The sequence below is a fragment of the Eupeodes corollae genome, chromosome 1, assembly GCF_945859685.1.
Source record: "Eupeodes corollae chromosome 1, idEupCoro1.1, whole genome shotgun sequence".
NCBI classification, from domain to species: Eukaryota; Metazoa; Arthropoda; class Insecta; order Diptera; family Syrphidae; genus Eupeodes; species Eupeodes corollae.
The window spans coordinates 151,455,996-151,472,042 of NC_079147.1; the positions used below are offsets into that span (position 1 = coordinate 151,455,996).

General features: G+C 36.7%; 2 protein-coding genes across 2 annotated transcripts in view; one reads left to right on the plus strand and one right to left on the minus strand.

Annotated features, from left to right (window-relative positions):
• The window catches only part of LOC129943098 (ras association domain-containing protein 8), a 447,741-nt gene that overhangs the window by 273,034 nt on the left and 158,660 nt on the right, over positions 1-16,047 (plus strand). The window lies entirely within an intron of this gene.
• Positions 6,394-15,882, minus strand: LOC129943103 (dynein regulatory complex subunit 5). Its single transcript, XM_056052337.1, has 6 exons — positions 15,661-15,882; positions 15,265-15,603; positions 12,931-13,108; positions 12,669-12,865; positions 6,963-7,213; positions 6,394-6,900 (listed from the first exon to the last, which is right to left on the minus strand). The coding sequence occupies exons 1-6, from the start codon at positions 15,857-15,859 to the stop codon at positions 6,763-6,765; spliced, it is 1,302 nt and encodes a 433-aa protein (XP_055908312.1). The 5' UTR covers positions 15,860-15,882; the 3' UTR covers positions 6,394-6,762.

A 16,047-nucleotide genomic window follows, 5' to 3' on the forward strand; every position in this document is an offset into this window, starting at 1 on the left:
TCTTTGACACCATGTCTGAAATCCCGCGTGATCTGTCAAATACTAATACATGAAAATCCTTACCTCAAAAAAATCACCCGATATATTCATAACTGTTTTTTGACACATCACAAAAAAGATATTGACAATATAACGTTCAATATGGTTTTATTGAATAGACATGAATTGTTAAGAAATCGAAAATGTTAAGAAAAAGGAAAATATCAACTTCAGCAATAATTTTTGAAAGACGTGCATAGTTAAAACAAAACACAAAGTTTTTCTTTCCAACCCTAGACAAAATTTGGCTTTAATCTTATTCCTATTTTACATACAATATTATGTTATTGGTAGCATTTACAAAAAGATTGAACTGAAGTCAGACAACGTGTTTATGAAAATCCAATCAATCGATTATTTACAAACAGATACATAAATGAATGGAATGGAGTATAATGCCTCTGGGACGATTAAACAGTGGTATATTAATTCAATAATCTATATATATAAAAGAAAGTCGTGTTAGTTACACGACTTATAACTCAAGAACGGCAGAACAGATTTGGCTGAAAATTGGTAGGGAGGTAGCTTAGAGCAAGGAGACGGACATAGGATACTTTTTATCCCGTTCGACAGCGTTCCCGTGTGACTTGACATGAAACGTCAGTCACTATAAAACGTGGTATAACAAAAAAGAATCAGGCTTGGAATAACAACACGCAAATGACAGCTATGTAATTGACGTAAAATGACAGCTATGTAATGACGTATGGATGACAATTTGATATTTGTAAGAAATCAATATTAAAACTATTTCTATTAAATAAATAATTAAGAAGTGGATTGAAGTGAAGTGAAGTTTAATTAAAAGTGAAGTTAAGTTTAATTAATAATGCCGCGACCAAGACGATCGAATCTTTCCCGACAAAGCCGTAATGCAAGAATAATACAAAATACTGCAAATGAAAAGACTGAAGAAGAACAAGAAATTGCACGTGAACAGCACCGCGATAGTTTGACTCGACTTCGTGCTTCTCAATCACGAGAGCAAAGTGAAGCAGCCCGTGAAACAGCTCGGTTGGCAATGCAGAATCGTCGAGCGAACAACAGACGCAGAACAAGATATTTAGGTGATTTGAATCGAGCAGCGTTTCGATACGATTGCAGCAATGGTTTGCGATATTGTGGTGCATTAAAGTTTTCCGGAGAAACGCCTGGTTGACTCCGCCACATGAGCCATTGTATTCAAATTCAAAATAAGATCATTGGGACAATGCATTCATTCAAATCTATTGACTGCTTCACAAATGAAGATGAAGCCACCAACTATCCAATTGAATTTTAAAACTCTTTGGACGTGCCTGGCTTACCACCGCACAATTTAAGCCTAAAGGTTGGCTCCGTAGTCATCATGCTTCGAAACATAAACCAACCAAAACTGTGCAACGGTACGCGTTTGGTGGTTAGTAAATTGATGAACAATGTAATTTACGCTACGATAATGATATTAAAATTCAAAAGTGAGGAAGTTATCATTCCGAGGATCCCGATGATCCCAACCGATATGCCGTTTGAATTTAAAAGACTTCAATTTCCGATACGTCTTGCATTTGCCATGACCATCAACAAATCACAAGGCCAATCCTTAAAAGTTTGTGGTTTAAATCTAGAACATTCATGTTTTTCCCATGGTCAATTATACGTGGCATGTTCACGGGTCGGAAGACCATCTGCGTTCTTTGTTTTTGCGCCTGATAATAAAACAAAAAATGTCGTGTATCACAAGGTACTTAAGTGAAGAGCAACCTATGTACTAAAATACAGAAATAATAATGAATGATTAATGTAGTTATTTTTTCCAATAAAAAAAAAACACAATCTGCTTATTTATTGCCATTAAGGCGGAACAAAGTTCGTCGGGTCAGCTAGTATATATATAAATTAAATAATGCTTTTACGTTCGCGACGTTTTTTCGTTGTTCATAGCTCAAGAACCAGAAGAGATATCGACCTCAAATAAATTTTGTTATTCAGATAATATTGCAGAAAGATGTAGAAAGGGCTCTCAAGAAAATTTCGTGGGCGTTTTTTTTTACCATAGCAATTTAAAAATAAGGAGAACATTTTGGTTTACCCTTAATATCTTACAAACCAAAAACTCTGGAGACTTGAATTAAATTGTATATAATATATTGTAACGTGATACCAAACAAATGTATTTTTTGGAAAAAAAATCCAATTAACGGTTTTTTTATAAATCAAAAAAACTGAAAACAAATTTGTCTCCTCAAAAATTTTACGAATACAAAATAATTTCATCTGCAAAACAATTTTGTGCAACGAAAAAACACATTTTTAACATCTGCTAAAATTTTGAGAAAAAATGAATTAACAGTTTCTTTTATAAAACATAAAACCTAAAAAAACATTACTCAAAGTTGGAAAAAAACTGAATTGCGGCTCAAATATCTTTTCAAAACTCTGAGCTTTAAACCACTTTCATCTTTTAAAAAATATTGTTGTCAGAACTCAGTAAAATTTTGAGGAAAATCGAATTCTCTGTTTTTTTTTTACAAAAAATAAAAAAAAAAAAACCTAACAAAAAAACAATACTAAAACTTGGTAAAGAATTTTTAACGACTCAAAAAGCTTTTAAAAATTAAAAATATTGTCTACCAACTCTTTTTATTTTACAGAAAATTTTGTTTTCGATATTAAGTAGTTTTTTTTTATAAAAACCAAAAGTCCGTTTTTTTCATAAAACAAATTAAATCTACAAAAAATATTATTCAAATTTGGTAAAAATTGATGTTCGGTTCTTAATATCTCTTAAATTAAGAGTAAGTAAAAATTTAAGAAATGCTACTAAAATTTATTAAATTTTTTTGACTAAAAATCTATTTAACAAAACTTGATTTTCAAACTAAACTTTTTCTTTTTTTTTTAAATATTGTTGGTAATTTAAATTTTTTTAAGAGTAATTCAACTGACAACTCAACACGAAAACGTACAAACTTTTAAGCAAGATATGTAGACAGATGTAATGAAAAGTTATCAGTGTGGGTCGCATCACAGCCTCTTTTTTACAAACCGATTAATAAATAAATGAATTGGGGTATAACGTCTCTGGAAGATTTTTAGATAAAGATTTTTATTTATTCATACTTCAAACATTTTACAATATTAGTTGTGTTACCCATGACGCTTCTGCTTAGTATTAAATAGTTGTAAGTTAAATCAATAAAATAAATATAAATTTAATAATGTTTTAATTGAAGACTTATCCAAAATCGTGGCACTATCGAGTAACTTCATCAAACTCCGAGGTTTCAAGACATATGCATCTAACAACAATAGCTATAGCGTCTGTCTACAAATGCAAAAGCTTTTCTTAAAAACCTTTAGAAGTGCATCCGTAAAAAGTGTAAGAAGAACCGGACCCAGGTTTGAGTCTTGTGGTACACCATGTCTGCAGCGTCTTTCCTTACTCCATGAACTTTCAACTTTGACCATAAATGTTGAAAAGAGTTAGCCTGATGCCCATTTTCTAAAGGACATCCAAAAGTTTATTGTGACTTGACGTGTCAAATGCCTTGCTGAAGTCCACGAACATGACCAATACGTGATGGTTTTATTGAGACTCATATTTTTACCTTTTTGAAAACTATATTGATTGGATTGCCGTCGTGATTTCGTGGCTTATATGAAATAAACACAGCTCTTATTCATAGTCAATTTTCTATCTGTGTTTAGTAAAATCCCAGATTAAGGTTGTATTCTACTTCAGTTATACTCCAAATGACATGTCAAATCAAAAAAATACTGCTATATTTTCAAATTTGTTACTTTGTGTTATCATCCCTTATCTTAGATTGGATAAAATAATTATAATATAAAATAAATGTGACTTTTTCAAAACGATATCATTAGTAGAAATCCTTGACGCTTAATTCAAATGGATTAAACCGTGTTTTGTATATTTTTCTTTTTCTTGGTGGCATATTTTGCACCAAATAACTCAAACTCCTCTAAGATATTCATATCTTCTTCAATTGAGAAATCAATCGACATTTTTCTGGACAGTTTACGTAAAATTTATTTGATATAATTTACTTCTTCAGCTTTTTAATTCACAAACAAAAATCAAAAATGACATTTTTTTTATAATAAGCGCACACTCAAGGGGATATATTACCCTTATTATGTAGACACAGTGTGAGCACTAGGAAAGGGAGAGAGGGGTTGAAAGGAGATGTCGGTGCACATTGGTTTTGAATTCCTGAATATTGCAATAGCTGGGAAAGACAGAGTGTGGCAAGGCATTCCACATTCGCAAAGTATGGCTAAAGGACGAATCTCTGTACTTGACAGTACGACGAAGATAGGCTCGAGGGTATATTGATGAGCATTCCTAGAAGCGCGAGTATTACGGTTGAATTGTTTAAGGGGAGGAATGCAGCTGGCTATTTCTCTACAGCATAAACCATTAAAATAACGGTAAAAAAGCGTAAGACAAGAAACATTTCGACGATGTTCAAGTGACGTAAATGATCTTATGATAGTACGAGTAATATCACCAATCAATCTAAATGCTCTACGTTCAATAATATCCAAGAGGCTTAAGTAAGTTGCAGGAGCACCAGCCCAGATATGGGAGTTATCCTCAAGCTTTGGACGTATATAAGTCTTGTAAATAACAGCCAGATCAGAGGGGGAGAAAAACTTCTTGCATCGCCTTAGAAAACCCAAACATCTTGCGGCATTTTTGTCGACATCGCGTATGTGATCGTTCCACAAAAGGTGGTTGGTGATGCACATACCAAGAATATCGAGATGTTCAGTTTCCTCGATGCATGTGCCATTTATGGATAATGGCAGTGGGGGTATATTTCGCTTTAACGATACAAGACAGCATTGCGTTTTCGAAGCATTAAATTCCACGCGGTTTCTTATTCCCCATTGTACAATGCTGTTTAGGTCGGAATTTAATGAGCTTATCATATTTTGTCGTTGCAGTTCCACATCCGAAGAAGAGGGGTGTGAATCTGAAAACGAATATGAAAAGCTAAGAGTACTATCGTCAGCGAAACAATGTATTGGATTAGATGTTGCAGACAGGAGATCATTAATAAAAATGAGAAAGAGTGTTGGAGATAAAACAGAGCCCTGGGGCACACCAGCATTTATTTTATGGTTTTCAGACTTGAATCCATCCAATACAACTTGTATTGAACGATTCGAAAGGTAATTACTAATCCAATGAAGGAGGGATTCATGCAAACCGAAAGCACGCATTTTCGATAAGAGAGCTTGATGCCAAACCCTATCAAATGCTTTTGAAATATCTAGTGCAATAATCTTACTTTCTCCAAAACTATGTAAAGATTTGTTCCACTGTTCGGTGAGATGAACCATGAGATCACCAGTGGACCTATTGCTACGAAAGCCATACTGTCGGTAAGAAGCTTCCGTTCTTCAAGATACTTCTTGTGCTGATAATTAATCAGCGTTTCCATGACCTTGGAAAGAAGGGACGTAAGTGCAGTCGGTCGATAATTAGACGGTGAGGAAGATTCGCCTTTTTTGGGAATAGGCTAGACAAATGCGGTTTTCCATCCGCTCGGAACGAGACCTGAGGAGTAGGACAGATGAAAAAGCTTACGTAGTGGTTTTGCCAGCGATGAAGAACACCTCTTCAGAACAATAGCGGGGATACCATCCGGACCAGCAGATTTGTGTATGTTAAGATCTTTTAGGACTCTCGCTACAGTACGAGTGCGAAGAAAGATTTGCCCCATAGAATCATTAAGTCGCTCAAGTACAGGCGGAGTCATAACACTCACTGGCAGAGTTGAATTGGTGGCGAACTGCCTAGCAATCAATCTACTAATTCTCTTGCAATATTTAATGTTAGAAATTTATTTTTTCACGAGCTAACATTTTTTCCTGCAGCTTCCCATACCTATCCGACAATAACCAGTTTATAAATACATTTTTACTTTTTGAAGTTCATCATTTTAAAGGCACAATTAGAAGGTATCAGTTTGATTGCAAAGAAAATACAAACATTTCACCGTAAAAAATTACAACTTTTTAATTCCAATTTCAACATAAATATATTCACATAACAATTTAACTTTGCAATATCTATGAACTTAATTTAAACGATATCAATAATTTTCAATTCTCACTTAATTTTTTTCTTCCACCCAACTCATTTCAATACTAAACATTTTAGAAACTCCCCTCCCATTTTCGATTCCAATTTGCCACTTTTGCACCTTTTGCCGTAAAATCAGCCAAAACATCCTGCCATAGAATATCCTCTTGAATGACTCAATAAAATAATATTTTGCCATTTCTTGAATAGCATTACCAAATCCTCCCTTATCATTTATAAAGTTGGCTCTTCAACGTTAAGTAGCATCCCACCATGGACTTAACAAAGGCCAACCCAATCGACTTTTGCTTTTTCATTTCTTGTTTTTCTTTTTGTACCTTTCATCACCTTTTCTTCAATGGCTTTGTATATAGATATATTAAGCAGGAAAAACCAATATCATAGAATGGTTTCAAGACAGAAAAAAAGGTGTGTGTATCTCAAAGATAAATAAATATCTAGGTATTAAGAGGTAAATTTACTATGGATTATGTTGGGATTACTGCGTTTTTAGCCAACCGACATGACTTTGACGAAATTTGTTTTGACGTTGGCGTGGGGGTCTATTGTAATTTTTATTTACTGACGCAAGATGATGCAAAGGAAAAAAAACGCCTTTTGAGTTATGATGAATATTTATTAAGCTTTAAGACCTCCATGATTTTATTTTTTGTATCAAGTGTTACACCAGTATTCCGTAGATCTAATTTGCGCAGTATTTTATTGAAGCCTATAATTTTACAAATTTTCTGTCCAGAACTCTGTAAAATTAAATATAATATAATATAAATATTTTAAGTTAAATTTTCTGTAATAAACTTACCTCTTTTAGGATATTATTTGAAATATCCAAATTCAAAATGGTTGCATTTTGTACAATTAATTGCATCAGGATTTTCGTTACCGTATTTGTCATTGAGCATCCACTTATATCGAGATCTTTAAGTGGTAAATGTTGGACTACTGATAAAATAGCAGCTGCTCCATCGCTTTCTATTGGATTTAATCTAAGAATTAATTGTTCCAAATGTCTTCCTTTGAGTGCTTGACTTAAAGTAAATGCTCCCTCAGGTGCTATAGGATGATGAATTAAAACAAGAAAGACGACTTATTTTATATGTCTGTTTTAAGCTGGACAAGGTAAGAAATTAATATAATCTATTTATTTGAATAGTACAGGGTCTGGTACTGGAAGTGTAACCTATACAAAACCGGTTTGAAAAATGGTTGTAATTTATTTTCATTCACTTCGGCTGGAAATGCCCACCTTATAAAAAATTAATAGCAAGCTGGTCGAACGTAACTAGTCGGTATTTCATCCCACTCACAGAGAATAGTTTTTTTAACCGCCTTGAGACTAAATGCTTACTTACTTACTTAATGTAGCGCTACAGTCGGGGGCGGACCTGGGCCTCAACCAACATGCGTCTCCAGCCAGCTCGGTCCTTAGCTACCTGTCTCCAGTTTCGCACGCCAAGTTGGTTGAGGTCCTCTCCCACCTGGGTGCGCCACCTGAGTCGCGGTCTTCCTCTACTGCGCCGCCCGTCCCTCGGGGTTGGATTCGAAGACCTTCCGGTCTGGAGCGTTGATGTCCATTCGCTCTACATGACCTAGCCTTCTAAGCCGTTGGACTTTAATTCTGCTAACTAGGTCAGTGTCGCTGTACAACCCGTATAGTTCGTCGTTATATCTTCTCCTCCATTCTCTATCTATGCGTACGGGACCGAAAATCACCCGAGGAATTTTTATCTCGAAGCATACACGTTCTCATCTTTCTTTGACAGGGTCAAGGCCTCAGAGCCATAAATGAGAAACGGGATGCTGAGTGTCTTATAGATGGTGATTGTAGATGCTAGAGAGAGGACTTTACTTCTCAATTGCCTTCTAAGTCCAAAGAAGCGGCGATTTGCAAGAGTTATTCTTCGTTTGATTTCAACGCTGGTGTCGTTGTCTGCATTAATAGCGGTGCCTAGGTATACAAAGTCCTTAACTACCTCAAAGTTATAGCTGTCCATGGTGACGTTTTGTCTAAGACGTCTTTGTTCAGTGTCTTTTTTTGATGACATCATATACTTTGACTTGCCCTCATTGACCACTAAACCCATCTTCTTCGCTTTCGTCGCAATGCTCAAAAACGCTCCATTGACATCACGTTTTGATCTTCCAATTATGTCAATATCATCAGCGTATCCGAGTAATTGGATGGACCTTTGGAAGATTGTGCCTCTAGCGTTGAAGGTTGAGTTTTACACAATTCTTTCCAGAACGATGTTGAAGAAGTCCCATGACAGTGCAACTCCTTGTATAATACCTTTTTTGACATCAAATGCATCAGTAAGATCTTTTCCGACCTTGATAGAGCAGCGTGCATTCTCCATCGTCATTCTGCACAAACGGATAAGTTTGACAGGGATGCGGCTTAAAAATCGATAAAGAGATGGTAGGTATCGATTTGAAGTTCCTGGGTTTTTTCCATAATCTGCCCTAGTGTTAATATCTGGTCTGAAACCACACTGAAAAGGACCAATCAGGTTGTTGACGAACGGCTTCAGACGTTCACATAGTACGGCAGAAAAGATCTTATACGCAATGTTCAGGAGACTGATGCCTCTGTAGTTGGCGCAATTTAGAGGTTCTCCTTTCTTATATATCGGGCAAACTATGCTGAGATTCCATTCATCGGGCATGCTTTCTTCAATGCATGCTTCAGCGCATGCTTCCTACCAAACTTGCTGCTTTGAATAGTTCGGCAGCGATGCCGTCAGCTCCAGCAACTTTGTTTTTCTTAAGTTTAGATATAGCTATCTTCACTTCGTCAAGGTTGGGTAGGCGGAATTGTTGATCTGCGTCGCCGAGGTTAAGTGGTTCTATCTCCCTTACAGCGGAATTCGGTTCGTCATCTTCGTTATATAATTTGGAGAAGTGATCTTTCCATATTCTCAGCATCGACTGCGGTTCTACTACGATGTTCCCTTGATCGTCTTTACAGGCTTCGGTTCGTGGCTGGTACCCTTGGGAGGTTTTTTTACCTTTTGGTAAAATTTACGGACCTCATTCCTGTTGTGACATCCCTCTAAGCCGGTGTTCCTCTATCTTCTTCTGCGCGTAGAGCTCGCAAGCAGCTCTGGTACTTTTGTGCAGCGCCGTTTTGTATGCCTGCTTTTTCGCTGCGGGCGCTTGCCGGCCGTGTAAAACCTAGCACTTCAGAGGCGTCATCTCTGATGGCTGGCAAGGCAATGTAACCATTGATTTTCAATGCTTAATGCATTTAGCATAGGACTCCTTAAGAGGTTAATAGAGACTTGATCGGAAAAGGACATGTCAGTCTTGCGATTGTAGCCGTCTAACGTAGAAACTTCTCACAGTCCTTCCTTGGATCGGGATATCCGTAGCCGTACCTTGGCTATAACGAGGTAGTGGTCCGAGTCAATGTTGTCCCTTCGGAATGTTCGGATATCCTGTATACTGGAGAAGTGTGGTGGGTCCATCGCAATGTGATCAATCTGGTTGACGGTTGATTGATCAGGAGATTTCCATGTCCTCTTGTGGATATTAAGATGTGTGAACTGCGTACTAGCTACCAGAACGTCTCGCCCCGCCGCGAAATTGATCAGCCTAAATCCGTTGTCGGAGGTGGTGTCGTGCAGGCTGTATCTCCCGATTATGCCACCAAAGATATCTTCTCTTCCTAGCTTGGCATTAAAATTTCCTAAGACAATTTTAATGTCATAGCCAGGGCACTGATCATATGTCTTGTCCAAGAGCTCGAAGAATATGTCTTTGGTGTCTTCATCTTTTTCCTCTGTAGGGGCATGCCTACATATAAGGCTTATGTTGGTGAATTTAGTATTGATGCGGATTGTCGTGATGCGCTCGCTCACACTGTTGAAACTCAAGACTTTTTGCCTGAGCCTAGTTCCAACAACAAATCCACACCTAAATAGACGCTGTCTTTGTTCTCGGTAGCAGTCGCCGTAGTAGATATCGCAGTCTTTTAGTTTGCGTTTGCCCGGTTCATCTCATCGCACTTATTAGATGGCGGTAATATCTACCTTGCAGCAGTTTAGGGCCTCTGCTAATTGTTCGGCTGCACGTGGTCTGTTAAGAGACCTAACATTCCACGCATAGATCCAAAGTTCGTTGTCCTTATTTCGTTTGCGTGGGTTGTTAACAGTGAATCCCTCCCTATCCGAGGCTTGTTGGTGCTTCGCAACTAAAGGTATTGTTTACGTGGCCAGGAAGTCACCCTGACGGCACAACCCCCAACCTGGAGGGCCAGATCCTTAGTATAACTCAAAGCACGGGGAGCCGGATAAACCGCTCCTTACAGGCCTGAGCTCTATAAGGTGTTCACTAAGTAGTTCAACCTTACTGGAACTGTAGACGCCACCGTTGTTTCCATCTCGAGAATTCGTCCACTGCCGTCTGGATAAGGGGAGGTGCGCTAGTGGAATTACTCTCCCCCCTGTCGTTTGCCCCCAACAACTTTCCACTGGGGTTGAAACCGAATTTTCAGTTGGGGTACTAGGCACCGATGTTCACGGCGGGGAGGTGAGAGTAGGAGTTGATAGACAGAGGTGGGGTTTGAGAAAAAACTGTGGACGCTTGGGTAATCTTGAATGCATATGTCTACCATTTGGACATCCTTGAGACTAAATGGCCACACAAAATATTCCATTGGATTCAAGTCAGGTGAATTCGAGAGCCATTGTGTGGTCGAAATGAAATTCGAAACGTTGCTTATCAACCATTCTTGGCTCATACGTGCTTTGTGAGACGGTGAAGAGTCTTGTTGAAAAAAAAGGTCTGCAACCGAACTTTTTATCTGCTCATGATAAGTCGCATTTTTTTTAAGCCAGCCTCAAGGGAAACAATTGGAAAAGCTGCCCAAACTATTATTTGTGACGGGTGTTGCTTCCTGGTGGCTAAACGATCGCCTAATTCTTGTTCTTCAAGTATAAACTATACACTTTTTTTTAATTTAGAAATTGCTCAATTTGGAAAACATTCTCGTCAGAAAACACGATGTTCGGCAGTTGGATGCTTTCGCCCAACGAACTTACTCCTCCGCTATCTCAATATGTTGACGCTCTGGTGAAATACCATACAAAATGACTTTGTAAACTTATAGACAATACTTAGAAGGCCGAACCTTGTAATTTTATTGTTCTGAGCCGGTTTAAATGTCTTTCTCTTCTATCTTTAATTGGTATAAAAATAAATATAAATGAATTTTTTTTAAGTAAGGAATGTTGACCCTAAATAAATGATTGAAACTTTTGGGGCCTTGGGAGACTTAAGAATGCTTAGTGAATGAGTATACTATTAAAGAGTCTAAAAGATCGTGATAGCCTCACACGCTAAAACTATTATTGGAAAATATCAGTGTGTATTAATTTTAGACAAATCAACAACCAATCAGATTTTCACCCCTAGGAAGGCGAAACATTTCTAGAATTTAGTATTCGAACTAACTATCTGTTTATAGACTTTAAGGTCGCGTACGGAATCACAAATAAATGTACATAACTATGCATGTTGATCATGACCAATATAAAAAGCCAAGTTAAAATAGCCGAAATGTAATCCAGACCAATCATAAATGTTCAATCGACTCCGGCAAGGGAATGGTTAAACACAAGCCTCTTCTTCAAACTGGCGTTGGAGAAAATAATTCGTAACTCTGAAATGTCAACAAGAAAGACCAACGTCACCAGCTTACGCAGACGACATCAACATTATCGCGAGAGCCAAACAAGCTGCATAGGATTCCTTCACCCAGATCGATCAGGCAACATTCCTTACCATGAACTTCTAAGCTGCTGCTGTACAGGACGATGTCTATACCAGTACCAGCAAATGGATCCGACACCTGAATGCTTAGTAAAAGGCACTCCAACCTCTTAGTTTTTTTCGAGAGAAAGGTCTCGCGGAAAATTTTGTTACAATCAAGAACTGTAGGAAATTTACATCAAAGCTGATAATGTCACAAAAAACAAGCACGGTAAACAGCGGTGGGCTGGACACCTAGCTCATATGAGCGCTGCAGAACCAGCTCGGAAAGTGCTTCGTCGTACATTTTATGTAAGGCAACAGCATAGCAGACCATGTTTACGCTGGAGAAATAGTGTGGAACAGGACGAATGAAGCCTTGATGCTTCATGACCCAAGAGTTCTTTAGTTTTGCAAAATTAAGATATGACAAGAATTACTCTCAGAGGATTTGTCAGTTTCTCACAATGGGCATTACCCGTGAAAAAAAACCTCTTTAGGTGGCATAGGTCGGGATTGAACCCGCGACCTCTGGGATGACAGTCCTACTATACTTTTATAATAATAGGCTTTTCAAAATAAAACATCGACTATTAGAAGACCCTTTAAATATCATTGGTTAGATTATTATAAGTCAAACCGACCTATACGATGCAATGAAATTAAATCTATAAAGTTGTATAAATAATGTTAACATGGCTGCTTGCAGAAATTAGATTATATTAATTATTAAGTTATAAGCTACATTTATACTTACAAATCAAATTATTGGTTAAATCTAAAATATTTAAGTTTGGAAAAGATTCTGCTGTGCATCCATCTAAAAATTGTTGCAATCCATCATCGTGCATCGCACAATGTGTTACTGCCAATTTTTTTAAATTCTGACATCCTTTATCGAGAGATTTAGATATTAAGGCAAGCTGATAGGGTGCAAGTTTTACACTATGAAGCCTGAAAAAATGTGAAAAGTTCATTAATAAAAAACAGATTTGTATCTAATAATTCGGTCATCATACCAAAACTCCTGAAGTTCAGAACAATTGCTTAATCCAAGTGCAAATGTAGTAATATCATTTCGAGAAAATGACGAGCAACCAAGATAAAAGTTTGTTTCAATTGTTTTTGTACAATAAGTTACTCGAAGAGATCGCAGGTCGGGTAGGTTACTCAGAATGATATCTAGTGGAATATGATCTAAGAAAGAAAAACAAAATTAATCAAATGTAAAATCTTTTATCCAGTTGAAGCCGTTTGAGTCAGGGAAGTAAAGTAATTTTCAAACTGACAGAAAACCGAAAACTTATGATAATAGTTATAATTCTAGCACTACGGCTAAGAGTTTTAACAATTACGGCAAATTTTCTTAACTAAAAAAAAACAGTAGCTATAATAAATTTTATACCGTTTAACGTAATTAGCGGAAAAACAAACCCTTAAATGGAAAACAAATAATATGTACATATCTTAAGAGTGGCATCTCGTGAAACAAAACAAAGCCAACAAATCTAAGCCTTAGAGAAAAGTTCAAGAAATCTATTGTGGCTCTGTTATTCTGCAAAAAAGCTATTGGTAGTAAATGGGGCTTCAAACCCCGCATTATGCATAGGCAAGCTGCTTATCAGACAAATTCTACTGTACGGTGTAGCAGCATGGTGGACAACATTAAACAAAGGTATAAACAGCGATAAACTTAGCGAAGTCCAGCGTTTAGCTTGCCTATGTATGCGTATGTAAAGGCAATTTATATCGTACTTCATCACCTTTATATCTACTCAGCACAAAAATAGCTGTAAACTCTGCTGCTCGCCTCTGAGCTTCATCAAAGTGGAGAAATAATAGCATTTGTCACCCCATAATTTTTAATTAGTTAGAATCACTTCCCACTCACACATACTCCATCCCCTAATTACAGTTCGATAGAAACTTCCAGGCTTCTATTCCTAATCTTTCTGGTAGAAGAGAGCATTCCTGAAAGACGGGTCAAGCCACTTCTATACAGAGAGCATTTCCGAAAGACGGGTCAATCCCCTTCTGTACAGATAGGTCAAAAACTAATGGGGGGTCGGTAGAAGCGTGTACTATGAAAGTCTCTAATTTCACTTCTTCAATCAGTGTAGCGTCTTTCAGGCAGAACTTACGTCGATAATAGAAGTCTTGTTCTGGATTCAAGAAATCATGATATGAACGTCTGATATAAGTCCAGACCTGTCAATAATCTCTAATAGAGATGAAAGAACATTCTCCTTTGCTAAGAGATATTCCGTAGAGATATTTCATTAAATTGTAAAACAGACAAACTCGCCAAAAATTGTACAGTACTACTCAACTACTCATTCTACTACCCTTGGTTAAGGCTGGCATAACAATCTTGCCAAGACAAGACGCTTTAAAGCAAACTAACATAAGGTGGAAAAGCATCGGCACCTGTCTGTCAGGCCACAACAAATATTTACCCTATTTTAGATTTAAAGGGCGTAAGGTGATTGATATCTCTAAACAGGTTGTATATAAGCTCAATAATCATTGTCATAACCTCACACTGCCTTTTCTTCTCAAATGACTTTTGCAGAAGCTGAACGAAACAAGAAGACTGAGAAGTAGTGCTTCACCTCTTCAATACATACCTCGCTCTATGTCAAAAACGAAAGACGTCTCTATATAATTCTTCTACAATGACCTAAACGATCTCAAACTCAAAAAGAAGTTCAATTGGTTTCACTGAGCTCACAAAAAGGAACTGAAGAATCATGTGGCATCCCAATGGGACAACAACTGGGCATCACAATGTACCAACAACTGTGTCCTACTCCAAAAAAAGGAACTGAAGATTCATGTGGCATCCCAATGAGCCAACAACTGTGTCCTACTCCATCCAAGAATTAAACATAAATTAACCTAACCTTAGCTTACCTAAGTCTGAGAAATGAGCTTACTCATTTGAGAGAAACTTTGAATTCACAATGGATTTTGTAAATTAATAAAAGTGAATATGATTGAACTTTAGTAAAATTTAAAAACCCTTAAAATACTGATTCAGTAAAGCCATGTTTTTATTTCGAAAACTTAATTAAATATTTATTCAATATCAACTAATCAATCGGTAGCTCATGGTGTTGACCTGAGAAACTTATCAGAGTAAAATGCGTTTGCAATGAAATTGACTAACGTTGGTCCAATAGATTTCTTGGAAACCAATTTTTTTGATATTTTCATTAAAAAAGCATAAACATAAACGTCCAATTTATCAAAAACAATAAAATAGGAAAAGATATTGTCACAGGGTTGTCAAATCAAATGTATGATCAAATTGAAGTTTATTTGACGTTTAATTATACACTCGTATGACTCACCATTAATTTCACCCATTGACGGCTGAAGAAAATCAATTTCAAGCCTTTTGATGTAGCCAGCACTTATGTCCAAAATTGTTTGCACACTCTCTTGATCGTAATCACTGATGTTAACATTCTCTAGATATTCCTGTAAGTGTTTTTCCATGTACACATCGATCCAACTTCGATTTCCTACATCAATTGGAAGAGTCTTCCAACGATGCTGATAGCATTTCCGCCAAAAAAAGTCATCCTTTATGTGAACGCTTGATATTTTCAGAGGAATATTCATAGGCAAATTGTCCACAACATAATTTCGGTCGACTTGTTTTGTTATTTCATTAAAAATTGGCATTTCTAAAAAATTTAATTTTAATAAATAAGTACAAAAATTAAGTCTAAGTTGTCAGATACCAATCCAATTGTCAACAATCTTATCTAATGCTAGAAGACGAAGTGTTTTTGGCTCAAGAATTTTGCTATCGGTTTCCAATGATGGTTTTGCTTTCAGTGATGCTGGTGAGTTTTTAGAATTCTGACTATCCGAAGTGAAGTATGCTTTATAGACATTAATGTCCAATGAACATGGCAAGTAAATATTGTCAAAATTCATTTTTTAACAATATACTTCTTTCTTTTACTAAATACTATGATTTAATTCAAGTGATTTCCTAGACTAACTATCGATTTATTAAAATACTCAAACAAACAAAAGTCTGGTAGTCAAGGAGTTTCTTTTATTTCTGTCTTCGAAATAGCGTAACATCAGGGAAAAATACTCTGTTAAAGTCAACGAATGAA

Coding starts and splice junctions, on each gene's coding strand:
- LOC129943103 (XM_056052337.1), bottom strand. CDS start 15,859: ATGAATTTTGACAATATTTACTTGCCATGTTCATTGGACATTAATGTC. Junction 15,604..15,660: donor GATTGTTGACAATTGGATTG/GTATCTGACAAC, acceptor TAAATTTTTTAG/AAATGCCAATTTTTAATGAA. Junction 6,901..6,962: donor CAAATAATATCCTAAAAGAG/GTAAGTTTATTA, acceptor TTAATTTTACAG/AGTTCTGGACAGAAAATTTG.